Consider the following 18305-nt stretch of genomic DNA (forward strand, 5'->3'; position numbering starts at 1 on the left):
CAAACAGATGTGGGATGGAATAGGGGAGGATTTTACAATCCTACCCCTCCTAATCCACTGTAAGCCAAATGCCCAAACAGGCCCTAAGGGCATGTTTGGCCGGTCAGATCCGCTTCCATACAAACCGTTTATTACCCCTGGGATGAAGTGAAAATACAAAAAAAACTTGCTCGACACAGAAATTTTAAGGGCACAATAATGTTTCAACGATTCACACTGAATCTCCACTGTTTCCTCTCGTGTGACCCACTTAAGTTTTGGATACGCATCATTTTTCGACCGTTGTTCTAAAATGAGATCTCAAAACGGATGAACGGGGTGGATTTCTCACAAAAATATCAGTGGGGCCCACCCAGCATCCTTGCGCAAGAACTTCCTGCGAAAGAAATCCGCGTCCTCTCCTCTCAGTTTCCCCCGCCATCAAAATACCTTCCAATCACAATCTCAAATCCTCCCTATCTTCCAAACTAGAAATGAGAATCTTTCTCCCGTAATAAGAATTGGAACAGGAAATCGGACACAAGATGAGCGGAAACGAGTTCCGATTCTTCCTGTCTTGCGACATCAATCTGCCCGTCACCTTCCGCATCGAACGATTGGAAGGGAATCTTCCAGCAGCGACTGCATCCGACACTGGTAATTTTCCTATCTTCTTCCAACCGTATCATCAAATTAGGGTTTTTTTCTCAGTTCCAGTCTGCTGTGTTGGAGGGAATTAGGGTTTCTTGCAAATAATGTTAGTGAAATTTGGACAGTAACGGCAATTGCGTCTTACCTGTGAAGAGTCTTGGGTAATTTAGTTGCTTTCTGGTCAAAATTGCGATTTTGATTGCAAGGAGTTTGATTAGAAGTGCACTCTTTTAAGAACACTCTCGGGTCTGACAATGGGAATCAGGCATGGAATTACGTGCCGGACATGTGATACTGTATGGCAACAAAATCTGGACTGTTCATCAGTTTGGATGTATCGATGATGGACATAGCACAAAAATTCACACCTGCTGGCTGATTCTAGGCACTGATTGGTCACAAGTTTCAAGGATTACAACTTTAAAAAAAAAAAGTCTCAAGGATTACTTTTGGGCTGTTAAAAAAGTCCAAAATGGTCAACATTCAGTGGATAAAATTCGAGTGGTGCTATGATTTTCTGACCGCTGACCAGTGTGATTTTTGGTGTATGACCCATCCATAGCAGGACCTGAGAGAATAACAATCCTGATCTTGTATGCCTGAGCCACATATACAAAGATTGATTTCTTGATATGTAATATCTTCACGTTCAGTACCAGGCCAGTTTTTGGTGAAAATGTCTGAAACTCAAACCAGTTGAAATAATTTCTCCTACGCTATTACACGTTAACAATTACTAGTTTTTATTGTGCAGAATTTGATTCTTCAATTGAGAACAGGAGTGCAGAGCTATATGTAGAGTGTATTTTGTTCATTGATGGTGCCCCTTTTGGGCTTCCAATGAGAACAAGGTTAATTGCAAACTTTTACTATGATCTTTAGATGATATGATAGTTCCAGAGATAGATTATGCATTTGTTTTAAATTTTTTTTTTTTTAGCAGATTAACATCTTTGATTTCTTTAACTTGTATACATGTCAGCTTGGAATCTGCTGGACGACCATATTGCTGGAATGAAATGATCACACTGAGTGCAAAGTATCGGGACTTAACTGCTCATGCACAACTTGCACTAACTGTAAGTAATAAGGGCCATCTTATAAACAGTTGTATGCTTGCACATTTCTGGGCACCTGATATGATCTGGCTGAGATGTCATCTACTCGTCTTTGGGTTTAACTGACGTGCTTGCCTTATGATATCTTGTAGTAATATGGAGATTTCAAATCTAACCATTTTATAGGGTATGTCTGATGACTGTTACATGAAAGTCACTGATATGGGTTTTGGTAGGAAATTGTTTATTTAGCAGAAGCCAGATTAATTTAAACTTTGAAACTTACAACTTACAAGGTGCTGTTATAGTTAAGGAGGTTTCTTAAATGTGTCATGCATTGGAATCAAATGCTTCCATCTACACTGTAGTGGTTGGCCTTATGGTTGTTTGCTTCATCAATCTTGTAGATTGCGTGGTCCCATATGCTATGCTTGTATAGGAACTTTTGTATGACAAGATCCCATGAGGACTTATGCCCACTAATTTATAGATAGGGATTGCAGATCCACCAAAACTTTCACAGCTCATCTGTGCTATTTATATAAATCAGACTATTCTTATTGATGGGTGATAATTATATTATCTTGTGTTTCAACATTAAAGACTTGGGTTCGAGCCCAACTTACCTATCAAAAGAAAAAGAAAAAAAGAAGAAGAGAGAAGAGTCTTGTCTATATAGTTTGGAAATTGGCGCTTAAGTTTCACAGTTGTTCACCCATAAAAAATGGCTCTGGGCATTTAAATACTCCAGTTCTGTTTTAGAAATGGAGTTTTGCCTCTCATAAAAAATAGCAAAGCTCCCATTCAAAAAAAAAAAAAAAAAAAAGGTAGCAAAGCTCACCAAGTTGGAAAAATGGGAGTTCCAGCTCAACCTAATAGGCTAATACCTTAGCTTGTTTGTAAATATGACTCATTTCACACTGTATACTAACATCATAATACTTTATTATTAGATGATCTTTGTAATTGGAGAGTACAGGAGGAATTTTTTCATTCTAGTGTTTTTTTTTTTTTTTAAATAAATTTATTTTACTTATTAAAGAATGTAACTTGAACTGTCAAACACATATCTTAGCGAAACATGCCAACGTCTTATTGATATTTTAATTTATCATAGTTGATAGTGTTACCTATGTAGAGATCTTGTTATAGGCACTTCATCTCTCTCCATCTCTCTCTATACTTGCATCTATAGTCGTCCATTTACCGATGTCCTTGCTGGATATGCAGGTCCGGGATGTATCTTGTGGGAAGGATGATGGATTAATTGGTGGGGCAACCATTCTTCTCTTTAATCGTAAAAAGCAACTTAAAATGGGGAAGCAGACACTTAGACTCTGGCCAAGGAAAGAGGCTGATGGATCATATCCTTCAACAACTCCTGGAAAGGTTTCCGAATAATTGTCAAATGGTGTATATGGACCTTTTATTTAGTTCTCAGCTAATAAGCAACTGCATTCACATGCTTCAACTTATTAGATTGTTTTTCCTTAAAATTTCATAATATTGATCTCATTTGCAGATCATTTTGTTCCCCCATGTGCTTAACAGGTTCCTAGGCATGAGCGTGGAGAGTTGGAACGTTTGGAGAAGCTTTTTAACAAGTATGAAAGGGGACAAATTCAACAGATTGATTGGCTGGACCATCTCACATTTAAAGCTCTGGACAAGATCAAGGAAAGGGAAAGCTCTAGAAGTGGGGATTCTCACATAAGCCTGATAGTTGACTTCTGCAGTTTTGAACATAGAGTTGTTTTTCAGGTTAGTATTTGCATTAGAAAGGATTCTTAACGATATGTGTGTGTGTGTGTGTGAGAGAGAGAGAGAGAGAGAGAGAGAGAGAGAGAGAGAGATGCTTGGATAGTGTGTGAGAGAGATGCCTGGCTAGTGCTTGTACGAGAGAGAGAGATGTGATGTGGGCCCCAAATTTGAACCGTCCATGTGATGCAGCACCCCATGAAACCTCCAGGGGCTGACTTTCGCTCTGATCCAAAACTTGGGTGGGCCATGGAAAAAGGAAATAGTTTCCTTCCTTGATTTGTCTCTCTCATTTGCCATGGCCCACCCAAGTTTTGGATCAGAGTGAAAGTCGGGCCCCAGGGGTTTTATGAGGTGCTGCATCACATGGACGGTTCAGATTTTGGGCCCACATCACGTGTGATGAGTTTTGAAAATTTTCTCACAAGTTCTCGTGAGAACTGGTGCACAGGTGAGCATTCCTCTTTCTCTCTCTCTCTTTCTCTCTATATATATATATATATAAGGCTGATTGCATGTGGTGGGCTGCAGTGCGGAGAGTATCAATTTTTTTTTTTTTTTGGATCAGTGACAACAAAATTTTATTGAAAAGGAAAAAGGCAACAACGATATTTTTGCTTAGAGAATATCTTGAAGCGCCACGTTGCTCCCTTGTGGTTTATTTGCTGATATCTGTAGCCAATGACTTTGAGTTGTCAGATAAGCAGCACTACGAGTTCAAATTTTGAAGTCATATCTGGTATAGTACAATTATGCTTTACACAGTATGGAAGTCCGAAAAACTTGATTTTGGCATGGCGGTGTCTTTTGGTCTGGCTCATCATGTGGATGCCCCCCATTGAGGAGCCTGGGGTTGCATTAGATGGATATTGTGCTGGTATGGTGAAGCAAGATATCATGCCAACAAGGGGTTAAAAGAGATGGTATGCAAGGTTGGGACTCATTTGAGCCACCATGTACACAGCTGGGTGTGATGTGTTTGGCTTTGGGTTCTCCATTTGATAGTGGTCTTGCACGGATGTTTTGTTTAGCATATGTTTGTATTGCAGGTTGGCGTTGAGGTTCAGCACATGGGTTGGGTCCTCAAGCCATGTTTGGATGGTCATGACTAGGGGGGTTGGTGGATGTATGGTCATGTGGGTGATAAAGGTTTGGCTTGGCAAGGTGGGAGACTTGCACAGACATTTCTGCACAAAGGTCTGCCCAGGGTAAAGTGGTTGAGGTGAACAAGGTGGTTTAGGTCTGGCTATGAGCTTTGCACATGATTGGTTTTAGTGGAATAGAAAAGAACCAAGGAGTTGCCTAGTTATTGGTTTGGCTCTATCGCACGCCAATGAGGCAGAGCTTTCTTTTCTGCTTGCGATGGATGGTTGTCCCCCATGAGGTAGGCTTCATTTGGTTGGCTTGTGGTGCATGAATGTGCATGTATGGTTCAAGGTAAGTGGACTACTTGATTTGTGTTTTTGAACTTTTGGACAACAGCGAGAGTTATAGTGTTGTAGTACTCATGGAGCGTTGTGGGTCTTTGATGTCAGATGGAGGTGCATAGCATGGCGGATGCTTGTAATGAGTTGGCTCTTGATGGGCAGGTCAATTTGTTCGGGATATTGGCACAAAGATGTGCATATGGGCAAGGTTAAATGAACCTATCGTTGCCGTGGGGTTGCTTTGGCTTGGGCGTGTGTTGAGTCACCACATGAGCATAAATGGGTTGAAAACTTTAGCCCTATGACCAAAACACCATGCTTTTATTAGTAGTTTGCAAACTAGGTCGGTCAGCCCGGGACTTCCCAAAGTCGATTAGGTCGGTTCATTCATTAGGTGACTAAGTTGGGAAGTCCAGGCTCGCCCTAGTTTTAGTGTGGCTTGGCCTAAATTTCTCAGGTTGGCTTGGTATTGTTTCAACTTGGCCACAAGTCCACTAACTCATTTGAGGGCTAATTTGGTTAAATGTTTCTCTCGTTCTCACTTTCTTCCAATGTAAGATGGAGGAATTCAGAGGCATTTTTTGATGACTTTAGTATTTTTATACAGGAGGAGAAATACATTTGTTACTCTCTCTCTCTCTCTCAAAAAAAAAAAAAAAGTTATTTATGACCTTTAAAAAACATGTTATTTTATGTTTTATGTTTTTCGTCTTTTAGTAATTTTATTATATATATTTTATAGTTAAAATATTTTAAAATCATTTTCTTACCCTCTTGGTTGATCAAACTCTTGTTCTATTTAATTGTGCCCATAATGTTATGTGAAAGTGATGATTTAAATTCCTGCTATGACAGTTCATAACTGCCAGCGTCTGAAAACAGATAAGAAAAAGTCCAGGGGTTAAAGCCATAATGGCTGATATCTGTTAGTTTTTAAACGACAAACTCCCAACAAAACACACACACACAAAAAGAACAAAAAAAGAAAAAACCTGGATGATGGATCTACTAGACTATCAACAATGCAATGTTTGTGGACACCTTGGCATGTTGCCTTTCGTTTTTTAAGTAATTTAATTTATTTATGAAATAAAAGGATAGATAGCATGTGTTGCAAATCAAGATCTCGGGTGATATAATGGCTGTTCTGGTCGTTTATCAACCTACCAGGAAGGCGGATGGCCTTGGGCAGCTGCTTCCATTGCACTTAGGAGGTGTGCTGTCTTACCATCTCCCCAAGCGGGAGAGTGGACACCATAATTTGTGGTAGAGGGGGTATGCGTTCGCGCGGCCCCTGATTAGAAAAAAAAAAAAAACCGATGAATTTGAAAAAACATGGCATATACATGTAATACCATAGTAATATTGTAGGCATATTTATTTTACTATTAAATGTAACTATTATATAAATTAAGCTTGATGCTGTTAGAATGGATATATCAGTCTGTTATAAAGCATAATGGTCGTTATATTGCAGGCCGTTATTGCAACCCCTTAATGTTACGGGAGTGCCCCGTTAGTTTTACTACTTGTGACTTTTTTACGCTGTTATAGAAACCATGGTGAAGGCGTTTTGTTGCATTTTGGTAACAGTGACTTTGGTATTTTGAAAATGTAGGAGTCAGGAGCAAACTTCTTTTCCCCATCTCCAATATCTTCCACAAATGAGCTTGTCACTGTATGGGATCCGGAGGTGGGAAGAATAAATCCTTCTGAGCATAAGCAACTCAAACTAGCAAGGAGTTTGACTCGTGGAATCATTGATAGGGATCTAAAACCGAGCTCAAATGAAAGGAAGTAAGCACCGGCCTGACGCTCTTCATTTAAAATTAGTCATAAATGTTTCATTCTTTATTTCATATAATTTGAATTGTCGTCTTTTTTTTTTTTTTTTTTTTCCACATTATTTATATTAATCTATTTCCAGGGCATTTGGTGGTTATACTGAGTACAAAAGACCTCTCATTAGCAGTTCTTTCCTTAATATTTCAAAAATTTTAGATTTGATCTTGGCAGTGGGGAAACCTAGGACCTTAGGGCTCTAGGATGCGTGTTTGCTGCTAGGAAGTGATTATACTTTGTATTCTAGAGTTAGGTGTTCCTTTGTTACTCTTGTAGTGGGAGACTGGGAGTAGGCCGAAGAACTGGGATTTGGTTATTTTCTTTGTTGGAGTTATTATTTGCACCTGGAGTGTTCTTTCAGTGTTATTTATTGACAAAGAAAGTCTTTAGCTAATTCTATTTCTACTGGGCATTCAAATTTTTATTTTTATTCTTTATTTTTTAGTGCGGCAAACAAATAATAAAGCCTTGGAATAATCCGAATCAACATGACTCGATGAATTGGATGATTTATCAGATGAATAATTCGCATTAAGTAAATGTTTTGAACTCATCTATATGAGATGGAAGTAGAACTGAGCTGGCTGTTGTGGTATGTAGAATAAGAGTTCATTTATAAGCAATGCCGGCATGGATAAAAAAGGAACGGTCGAGTAGCATATGCTAATATGACTGAAAATGCTGTTAAAATACTTCTTCGAGAAGGTTTTATTGAAAACGTTAGGAAACATTGGAAAAACAAAACAATATTTATTGGTTTCAACCCTGCAACATAGGAGAATTAGGAAAGGAACATATAAAAAATATTTTAAGGCATATCTGCCGACCTGGCCCACGAATCTATTCAATGAATTCCTAGGATTTTAGGTGGAATGGGGATTGTAATTCTTTCTACTTCTCGAGGTACATCATCATCCACTGGTCTTTTGCTTTTATAGTTTACAAGGGCCTCAATGGACCCTGACTCATAGTTTTCTGTTTTCCATCTTTGATAATATATTTTGATGTTATCAGTCTTAGGTTTTTGGGTTCTATTCCTTGAATCAAATGCTTTATCATGCTGGAAGGTGTTTTTCTAGTACTGTTGCAAAAGGCTATAGCCCTAAACCATGGGATTGGTTATTTTCTTAGTTGAAGGAGCTTCCTTTTGTAGTGTGAGGTTACTACTTTTGAAATAATCCGCTGAGGAAATAAAGGTTCTAATCGTCCACCATCTCTTAATACCAACAAAAAAACATAATTAATCTTCTTCTTCTTCTTCTTTTTCTTTTTATTTTTTAATTGCAACTTGGGCCCCTGGTCGTGTATCTTTTGGCTAGCCTTTTAGCATCACTAAGTTTTTGCATTGGTTTTGTTTCCCTGGCTTGTTGAGGTCTTGGTCAAGCTTCACTGGCGATATCCATGCTTGAGCAATTAAACTTTCAGAGGAAGGTGAACCTTGATACTTCATTGAGAACCTAACTGATGATCTTTGTTTTTTTTTTTTGGAAATCTAGCGACTTAAAAGCTTGCTCTCATGTACTAGGAAGATGAAAAATTTCAAGCGTTGTTTGCTCTATTTTTGTGTTTATATCAACTTTAAGTGTCGTCCCTTTTCAATTACTAGGGTGTGGCACATAATGCATGTCACGTGCAGGAATCAACTTTGTTGATTTCAGTTGCGCAATGGGCAATTATAGTCAAGGCGTTCCGTAACGGTAACGTGGTTGTAATGGCCACCACTGTTACCTTTACGATACGGGGCATAACGTTTGTTACGGCCCCGTAATAGTCGTTACAGTCTCTCTTATTTATTTATTTTTTTAATTTATTGAAAACCCCCGAAAAACCTGTATCTGCCTCGTAGTGTATGAAAAACCTGTGTTTGTCCCGTAAGCCGAAATAGACCATTACGGGGCTATTATGGCCTTTATAGGGGACGTAACGTGCCTTTAACAGCAATTACGGGTAATTTTTTTCCATAACAGTTGTTATGGCCGTTACGACCCTGTAACGTATAACGGTTGCCATCGTTACCTTTACATAACGGCCTTTACGGCACACCATGATTATATTCATTGATCTGTCCTTACACTAAGGGTCTGTTTGGGAGAGTTGTGGATTTGGATGGTTCTCATCCCCAAGGCCTAGAATCAAGGATAGAATTTGAGGGATGGAGTGTATTTACATATACAACATGGCGGGCCCACCGAGGGGGAAATGTGGACAGGATGCCTACAGTAGGTTTGTACGGGGGGCCACCATGGTGTTTAGCTTTTGCTAAGGCCATTAGTCAGGTGTAGCTCATTGGGATGAAGTGAAATTCAAAAATCAGAATGATCCAAAACTCAGGCGGGCTGCACCGTTCAGGAACAATTACATATTTTTCCCATGAAAAGGGCCATGGAAGTTTTTTTTTGGGCCGATCTTTTGTATTTACGATACAAATAAGGGTTCCCACCTAATGGACAGAGTGTATTTTACATATAGAACAACATGGTGGGCCCTACCTAGTTTTTTTATGTAGCTGCATAAGATAGATGTTGTAGATGATTCCCATCCTCTCCCTCCTGGACAACTGTCGCATACTCTCTATGGCCTGAACAGCTGTTGCAGTAGGCCAATTTCCCGTAACACCTATGCAGGGAACCTAAAAACCAAAACTCTGTGAGCACAACCACGATGTCTGTGGGACATCCACTCCATCCATCTGTTTCACAAGCTCATTTTAGGGTATGAGCCCAAAGATGAGGCAGATTCAAAACTCCAATTGGCCATGGCACAGGAAATAGTGGATTGGTAATGGCCACCACTGAAATCTTCATGGGCCCCACCGTGGTGTTTTTATGCCATCCAACCTCTTCATAAGATCATTCCCACCTAGATGAACACCAAGATGAAGGGAAAACAGAACTATCAGCTCTGAAACTTATACGGGCCCTACTAAAGTTCCATTGATGGGTTTCCAATAGTTTCTCGTGCTATGGCCCATTCGAGTTTTGAATCTGCCTGATTTTTGAGCTCACGTCCTAACATGATTTGGCACAATGACTGGATGGAGGAGATATAACACAGTCATCTTGGTGGACCACTGAACTTTTGGAGTTGTGACACAGCCCCAACTGTCCATGTCAACTTGACTAAGGACTGAATGTGTCGATCCAGGTCTCCGAGCATTGTAACCATGTAAAGCCCTCGTGCAAAGTGTACTTGTAGGATGTAGGCGATTTTACAAAAGATGTGTTTCCTGTTTTTAAGTAGCAGAGCTACAGTCCTAGTTTGAATCTTTGTGTTGATGGGTGCTAATGCATCATTTGTTCATCTGTGGTTGTTAGGGGTGGAAGACTGACTATGCATCTCTCTCTCTGTGTGTTATTAGATTGATTCAAAGAATACTAAAGTATCCTCCAACACGCACACTCAGTGGAGATGAAAGGCAATTATTGTGGAAGTTCCGTTTCTCCTTGATGTCAGAGAAGAAGGCCCTCACAAAGTTTCTTCGTTGCGTCGAATGGAGTGATGTTCAGGTCATGATATATCTTTTCTTTTCCCTTGAGAAACTTAACCCCTTTTTCTTAAATTCTCTTAGTAGACACTCTGCTCTTTTAGTACTGTAGATGTAATTACCGTGGTTTTAAATAACAATTTTGGAGTGTGACTCACCCATTCAGATCTTCAGAATCGTTCTTAGTTGGAATCACTGAACGTCTCAGATGGGTGAGAAGTTCCGTTCTCCACTGGTACCCAAGTCATTAACTCAGTATTGGACGATGTTTAGAATCATGTTACTTACAAGTTATCAGTAGATTATGTGATTAAGGTGTCACTTGTGACTGGTAGGAGCTTTATGATTTATTTATTTACAGAAGGGGAGGGAATAATGGGAGATCATTGCATGCTCCACAAACCTGATTAAGAATATGTAACTCAAGATCCCTTAGCTCTTCCTCATTACAGTTTTTAAATCACCCAGTACCCAATGCCAAGGATATTGTTCTACGTTGCACCATAATGAAGAGCATCTCTCCAGACGGATCTGTTATTGGATGATCTATTATTCCTTTCTTTCCATATGGAGCTTTGTGAATTTAGGATTAATATTGTCTTAAACCAAGTTTTAAATTGGTCAGGGATTCTTTACTTCGTAGGGAGGATAATATCCCTGTTTTGGTGATTTTGTTATTCTTTGTTGTGTTTGTTGTCATTGTTGGGAATGCAGTATCCATTGTTTGTGTAGGAAGATTTATGTGCCAATTTATTTACAGGAAGCAAAGCAGGCATTAGATCTGATGGGGAGGTGGGAAACCATTGATGTAACCGATGCACTGGAGCTTCTTTCTCCTGTTTTTGAGAGTGAAGAAGTGAGTACTAGCATTCGTTATCTAGTGGTTTGTTTTAGTATAACTAGGCATTTAATATCTAGTGTGATTTGTATGTTCTATTAACCCTTTTTTGCATGAACTAAATGCTATATCCTTTAACTACCATTCATATGTTGACGAGGGATTCCTGGGTGTTTCCAGAACACGATATTTGCTATTAATTATGTGCTGCTCAAAGAAAATAAGAAATGTGTCGAGTATCACGTGTGTGAAATCCATTATCAGCAAAGTATTTGTTTTACATTACCACAAATCATTTATTTGCCTACACATATTTATGAAGATGAAAATATGCTCTGGAAAATTGATGCAAAACAAATCCTTTTTAAATATAAACAAGGGGTTGCCAACCATATAGTAACTTTGTATGTCCAATAGACTATTTAATCACTTTGTATGTCCAATAGACTATTTAATCACTTCTAAGGATCAGCTCACTTGAGTTGATGCTACCATCTTTCCATATCCACATATATTCACTTTGTCCATCTTTTCATAAGTTTTAAGAGCATGAGAAATGTATCCATGACTTCAATTGAGTTGAAAATATTGCCAGCTCTTGTAAAATGATCCAACTTATTTTTGGAATCAGCCACGACTACCTTTAGCACATTCTTTTGTAAAAGAGATGATTATGCCTCTTGAGTTTTCCTAGGACTAATTTTAAAGCTACTACCTAGCCATCCATGTAGTAAAAAAATGACTGCTATGCATGCAGGCATCCTCATCATTTCTCTAAGACCAGAATACTTTGGTGAATCTTAAGAAGAGTACAAGTCAAGATTTCCTAAATAATAGTGCCATCATCTTAATTTTCCTCAAAGAATGCCTAGAAGACATCTTAATTAGGTTTTAGGGGCCTATTACGTATTTCTACCATTTTAAACAACGTGGAGGAATGTCTTCTTTTTTTTTTAGCTTCATGAAAGTGACAATTGTGCAGCTGTGCTTCATTTTTCCCCAAACTGGTAACTATTTAAAGTTTTCATATGTGGAGAATTTGCGGTGGACTCTAGGGGATTGATTTGCATTGCATGGAAAAGTAATATTCACACCCTTTGTTTTGGACACATGGTGCATGTAATTCCGACTTCATGTTTTTCTAATTCCAATACCCCCTTAGCAGGTTCGTGCATATGCTGTAAGTGTTCTTGAACGAGCTGATGATGAAGAGCTCCAATGTTATTTACTTCAACTGGTGCAAGCTCTTCGGTTCGAGCGATCCGATAAGTCTCGCCTATCACATTTCCTTGTGCAACGCTGTATGTTTGTCATACCTCTGATTTTTTTTAATACAATATGGTTCAAGTCCCAATGTTTTAATATCATATGGCACATGATATCAGACTTCTGTGAATGGGAAAATATCGTGGGGTATTGGAAAATATCTTTCACAGTCTAAGGGAAACTTTATGAAAATGGTGGAACTTTTCAGTGAAACTTCAGGAGATGTTGAAAGACACATGATTGGACACTTGGAACTCGAAACATTACAAAGAAAGAAAAAAAGAAAAAAGAAAAAAGAAAAAAAGAGAGAAATGAGATAATAGTTTTCTTCCCTCTCTCTCTCTCTCTCTCTCTCTCTCTCTCTCTCTCTCTCTCTCTCTTAAAAAGATGATTTTATTGAGAAGAGACAAAAAATTACACCACTACCTAAGAAATACAAGAAAGATCACAGTCGCCAAAGTCAACTGAGAACGAAGCCCATTCCATAACATCTTGCCTCAACCCTCCTAAAAATTTCCTTTGCATTCTTGCAAAGATTGTGGAAGCAATGGTTGTTTATTTCCCCCCATGAGGCCCACAAGTTGGCCAAAAGAGCCATTGTCCACAACCCCTTTCCTCTCTTGCCAACCCCACTCCCAAGCCACGATGATAGGAATTGCTAGATAGACTTTGTCAACACCCATGCTACCCTGAAGAGACTCATGACTCTTTACCACACCTCAGCGAATGCGCAATGAAGAGATGGTCAACCAATTCCCCATCCTGCCAGCATAGCAAGCGTATATTGACAAGCACCATTCCCCTCTTCCCCCTCTTCCAGAGGTTATTGATTGTTAACACCTTTTTCCATTCCACTAACCACGCTAGAGCCGCAACATTGGGAGGGTCCCATAGGACTAGAGGGCAAAGGTGTGCAAGCTTTCCCCACGCGACGAATGTTCAATGAGCATCTTGTGAAAGGATTGAATGAAGAATTTCATAGATTTTTCTTTAAGCCACACCAATGAGTATGGATCCGAATAGAATGAGATACCCGATAGCCTGTTGGATAAGGTGATGAACTCTTACTCCTCTTCCTCTAGCAAATTCCTATGGCATGAGGAAGTCCAAGACGCCCCACCCCGGATCTCGAGGTCGAATAGCAAAGATCAATAGAGACTTCCAAATCTAAGGAAAAGTTTGCTAACCTTAGGAATTCTTCACATAGACTTATCTCTCCCAACCAAACATCCTTCCAAAACCTAACCCTTCTCCCCTACAAAGAACCCCACCACCTCATTGAATCTTTCCTACACACTCAAGATAACCTTCCACACCCACGTCACCCTATATAAGGAAGACTTCTTAGTCCACCATCCCCTTTCTTTCAATCCTTGCTTTCTCGCTACCACTTACTTCCAAAGGCTCCCATCCTCTAAACTGAACCTCTAATGCCGTTTGCCCAGGAGTGCCAAATTCATAACTTCTAACTTCCTAATACCTTCTCCCCCTTCCTTTATTTGTCTACACACCACTTCCCATCTCATGAGATGAAATTTCTTCTCCTCCGCCCCTCAATATAGGAAATTGTGTTTGGGGCTCTCCAACTTCTTCAAAACACTTTTTGGGCATTTGAATAGGGATGAGAAGTAACGCGAAAGATTCGAGAGCACAACTTTGATTAAGGTAAGTCTTCCCCCAAGGAAAGGTGCTTGTGCTTCCCAGCCGAGAGTTTTCCATTGTTTAGGGGACAAAAATTGGCGCCGTTGGCCATAATGATGCAATTATATCCAAAATGAGTTCATATAATTCATATGTCATGCAATTCAAGTAATAAAACATAACCTATACGAAAGAAAAAAACTAAATATAACAAATAATATAACTTGGTCTTAGATCCACATGGAGTTAGAATGCAGCATAAGTTGCTGTTCTCATCCCTACTGGAGTACTATGCGCAGCTCATGAGGTTATAACATCAGGACATGTACTCTCAAACATATTGATGGTACTTGCCCTTAACGATGTCTACCAACATGCCCATCTATGGATACTGACCAATCACCATCGTAGGACACATCCATACCCATATTTGTATCATGGATACATCTGTCCATCGCCAAATCCTTTTTCCATATCACTAAAGACCATAACATAGTCAGATGTTTGTGAATGTGTCTTATAGCTGTTGGAGACGCTCATCTCATGGCCATATGAGCCACATCCTTAAGGTTGCATGGAAGTGGAGCTCATATGTCTACGGATCCAAGGCTCTGTCCAATAGCCTCCTTATCATGTGCCAACTGTTTCTTACTGCATGAGAAGTGCTAACTCTGCTCTCCCACATGTGTATGTGCAACTGTAGCTTGAGCCACTATGGTCTAGGTCTTGGGTGGTGTGGTCGAACTGTGCTTTCTTAGTGAGTGGGCTAAGAGGCCTCTGACTCTAACCATCCCTATGAATGGCCACTACCACCTATGTCATTGTTGTTGCCGCCTTTGTCATCTTCACTATCATTGCTGCCAGATGGGGACAAAGTCTCATTATCACTTGGCTCAACTCACACAACCCTCTGTGCTACATGTCACTCCAAATCCAATGCTCGTGGGGCTATTCATCAATGTGTCAAATGAGTTTTCTTGGAACCTCACTTTTGTAGCCATAACTTTGTTAATGTGAATGTTCATTTCTTTTGTAGCTCTAGTTATCATGGGATAAGGGTGTCTATCTGCCTCATCCAACTTTTTTTTTTTTGAAAGATAACGTGAGAAAATGTATTAAAAAAGGAAGAAAAGGTACAGAGGAGACTGAACTGCTGAGGGAGCAGTGCAGTTAGGCCAATAAAAACTCAAAATTACAGTCCAGAGGTTTAACAGAATAGACAGCCCACTCGACCAAACAGTGAATGGCTCTAAGGAAGGTGACGTCATGGGATAAGGGTGTCTATCTGCCTCATCCAACTTTCATGGCCGAGCCAACTTGTATCAACTAGATCGTCCCCAACTGAGTCCAAATTGTGACTTGAGTCATCCAAGTCTTAAAACCATGATACTGGTCAATTATTATTATTATTATTATTATTTATTTTTAAATTCTTTTTTGAAAGAATTGTTTGTGAAATTTTATGAACTATATTAATAATAATGTTTAGTTCTTTAACAGAAATATGCATATGCAAAGGGTCAAGCATTGCACCCTCTACTGTAATGTGTGTGTGTGTGTGTGTGTGTGTGTGTGTGTGTGTGTGTGTGTGTGTGTATCTTTAATCATTTTTTATTTTTCCATCAAAATGGAAGACTCTGAGCAACATGTGGAAGCCTGTGGTTATCAACATATATTTTTTCTACCCTCATGTGGCAATTTAAAAGGGTAAGACCAAACAAATTCAGATTCCTGAAATTCTACCATTTTTCACCATGGAATCCAAATTTTCTTCACTGAAGTCCATTTCAATGTATCAAAGTCATGCGTAGACATGGATTTCAAATATTACCCATCTGTTGAAAAGAAAAGTGCATTTTTCTCACCTTTGGGGTTCCAGTCCAAAGGTGAGGAACACATCTACAAAGGGAATCCGTAAAAGAATTTGGCAAAAAACCTTTTTTTTTTTTTTTTCCAATTAAGTGAATTACAATTCTATAAAAGAAAAAAAAATTCTGTGAATTACATGGATAGGAATTGATATTCTTTAACCTCAGGACGAAAGGCATGTCTGGATAATCTTTCAGAAAAAAAAGGCATGTCTATATATCTCGAAATATAGGATATTTTGTAAAATAGTGAATCCACTGGGGTTTCACTTCCCCACTGCGATTACTGATACATGATCTGATATCAATGATATTTAAAGCACTGAGTGCCAAGCTTCATGACATTTGAAGTTGATATTGGCATATTCAGTTTCAGAGAGCAATTACTATGCTGCTGTGGATATTACTAGTTTAACTACAACTCAGCCACAAATACTGTCTACTCCTATACTAATTAAATAGAGAACTGTCACTGCCTGTATGATGGCTTTCAGATCATCTTCTCGACTGTTGCTGTTGTTCAACTGGAAAAAAGTCATGAATGAATAGCAGGCACCCAGACTGTTTGTTGTTTAATAGGAAGACTACACAATTACACATGTAGAAATCCTAGTACTTTTCATCTCTTCGTGTTCTCTGCATGATATTTGGTTTTATAGAATGTGATACTCTGTCGCACATTACAATTCTTGGGTCGGAATGAAGATCTTGATACTGCAGATTGACATTTTTGCTTTGAAACCGATGGACTTACCATACCTTGATTTATGATATTATTATTATTATGGATAACATTGTGTTGCTGTCCCCTCTCTCTCTCTCTCTGACAGCATTATGCAATATTGAGCTGGCTAGCTTTCTTCGCTGGTATGTGACCGTGGAACTTCAAGACCCTGCCTATGCGAAACGTTTTTACTGCACCTATGAAATCCTAGAAGAAAATATGCTGAAAGTATGTCATCTCATCTTCTTTACTCGAGCTTAAGAGAAAGGCTCTCCCTTAGGTTGCTTTTGGTAAAAGTTTCATAGTGTTCTATTGTGGTTGTCTCAATATGAAGCAAGCATGTCTTTTAACCTGAAGAGTAGAGAAAGTAGTACCGTGTAATTTGACATCTGCTATGTATTCCTGCAGTTTCACGGCCATTATATTTGAGCTTAAGAGCAATGCTCTTCCGCTGGTTGCTTTTGCTAAAAGTTTCATAGTGTTCTATTGTGGTTGTCTCAATATGAAGCAAACATGTCTTTTAACCTGAACAGTAGAAAGTAGTACCTCACTGTGTAATTTGACATCTGCCATGTATTCCTGCAGTTTCACAGCCGTTATATTTGTGAAATGAAATGTTCAAAAAAATAAAATAAAATTGTGAAGCGTAAAAGGCAAAAAACATTTTGTTTGCATTCATATGTAGGAAATAGATTGTATTCATGGTTTTTAATAAAGTTTTTCGTTTATTGTTCTTCGATACCGCTTTCCCATCTTTTTGGCCTAGACAATCAATGTCCTTGTCTTAGGCAGGTGGTTATATACACTCAGTATTGAAGTGGGTTTTCTATTAGATTATCATATCAATTGAATTCATGTGCATCGAAATTGATATTGCAAAATGATCAGAACATGCGCATTGAAGTAAACTGAAAATATCTAAGTAAATATTTACCTCCTTTCCATAAGAAATCTGACAGTCAGTAGTATCTCAATTTTGCCTTTCAAAAAAGTCAGTAATATCTCAATTTGAAACAGTTACCAGCTGGTGTCAATGGTGAAGAAGATGGGTTCACCTTGTGGCAGAATTTGATGCGTCAGACAGAACTGACTGCCCAGTTATGTTCTATAATGAGAGATGTGAGAAATGTACGTGGTGGGACCCAGAAGAAAATTGAAAAGCTAAGGCAGCTACTTTCTGGTCTTCTTAGCGAGCTTACTTATTTTGAAGAGGTAATCTTTTATTTTTGTTATTTTTTATAGCCATTTGAAGAGGCATTCTTCTGATTTCAAGTTTATCATCTATTGATCTTCCAATGCAACTTCGACCAGTATTGACTATCATCTTATGAAAATTTCCCATTCTGCTTATACATGTGAATGTATTATTCTGTTTATATATTTTCAGCCAATACGATCACCTTTGGCACCTGATGTACTCATCACTGGCATCGTGCCATCAGAATCATCGATTTTTAAAAGTGCGCTGCATCCTCTTCGTCTGACATTTCGTACAGCAAATGGTGGAAGCTGCAAAGTGATATTTAAGAAGGGGGATGACCTTCGGCAAGACCAATTGGTAGGCACTTTGCAGTTGAACGAACCTTACCTGAACTATTCTGCTTCTGTTGTAACTTGTAAGCTGTATTGGTAGAAATAACCCAGCTGCTCGGTCTGTTTTTGGGTAATTTGTTTTCTTTTAACAAAACTTCAGGCTGTCAAATCTATGACTTTCCCATATGACCATACTAGGAAATTAATCTTTACTAATATACAATGCTAATAGCTTC

The 18305-nt window shown here is 38.9% G+C and overlaps 1 protein-coding gene and 1 pseudogene across 5 annotated transcripts in view; both read left to right on the forward strand.

Moving 5' to 3' along the window:
- Positions 1–250: 250 nt before the first annotated feature.
- The window catches only part of LOC131235510 (phosphatidylinositol 3-kinase, root isoform), a 34588-nt gene continuing 16533 nt past the window's right edge, over positions 251–18305 (forward strand). Inside the window, exons 1-12 of one of the 5 annotated variants that reach the window (XM_058232701.1) lie at positions 252–636; positions 1385–1481; positions 1613–1709; positions 2919–3077; positions 3240–3449; positions 6492–6670; positions 10074–10221; positions 10960–11055; positions 12200–12338; positions 16643–16764; positions 17554–17748; positions 17924–18094. In XM_058232701.1, coding sequence (XP_058088684.1) covers positions 525–636; positions 1385–1481; positions 1613–1709; positions 2919–3077; positions 3240–3449; positions 6492–6670; positions 10074–10221; positions 10960–11055; positions 12200–12338; positions 16643–16764; positions 17554–17748; positions 17924–18094 — 1725 coding nt within the window. In that variant the 5' untranslated portion in view covers positions 252–524. Of the gene's footprint in view, positions 637–1384; positions 1482–1612; positions 1710–2918; positions 3100–3239; positions 3450–6491; positions 6671–10073; positions 10222–10959; positions 11056–12199; positions 12339–16642; positions 16765–17553; positions 17749–17923; positions 18095–18305 lie in introns of those variants that run through there. The other 4 variants (XM_058232700.1, XM_058232702.1, XM_058232703.1 and 1 more) reach the window with 4 other exon arrangements.
- LOC131235853 (U1 spliceosomal RNA) lies at positions 6033–6170 on the forward strand (annotated as a pseudogene).

This window comes from Magnolia sinica, chromosome 19 (genome assembly GCF_029962835.1).
Source record: "Magnolia sinica isolate HGM2019 chromosome 19, MsV1, whole genome shotgun sequence".
Taxonomy (NCBI): Eukaryota; Viridiplantae; Streptophyta; class Magnoliopsida; order Magnoliales; family Magnoliaceae; genus Magnolia; species Magnolia sinica.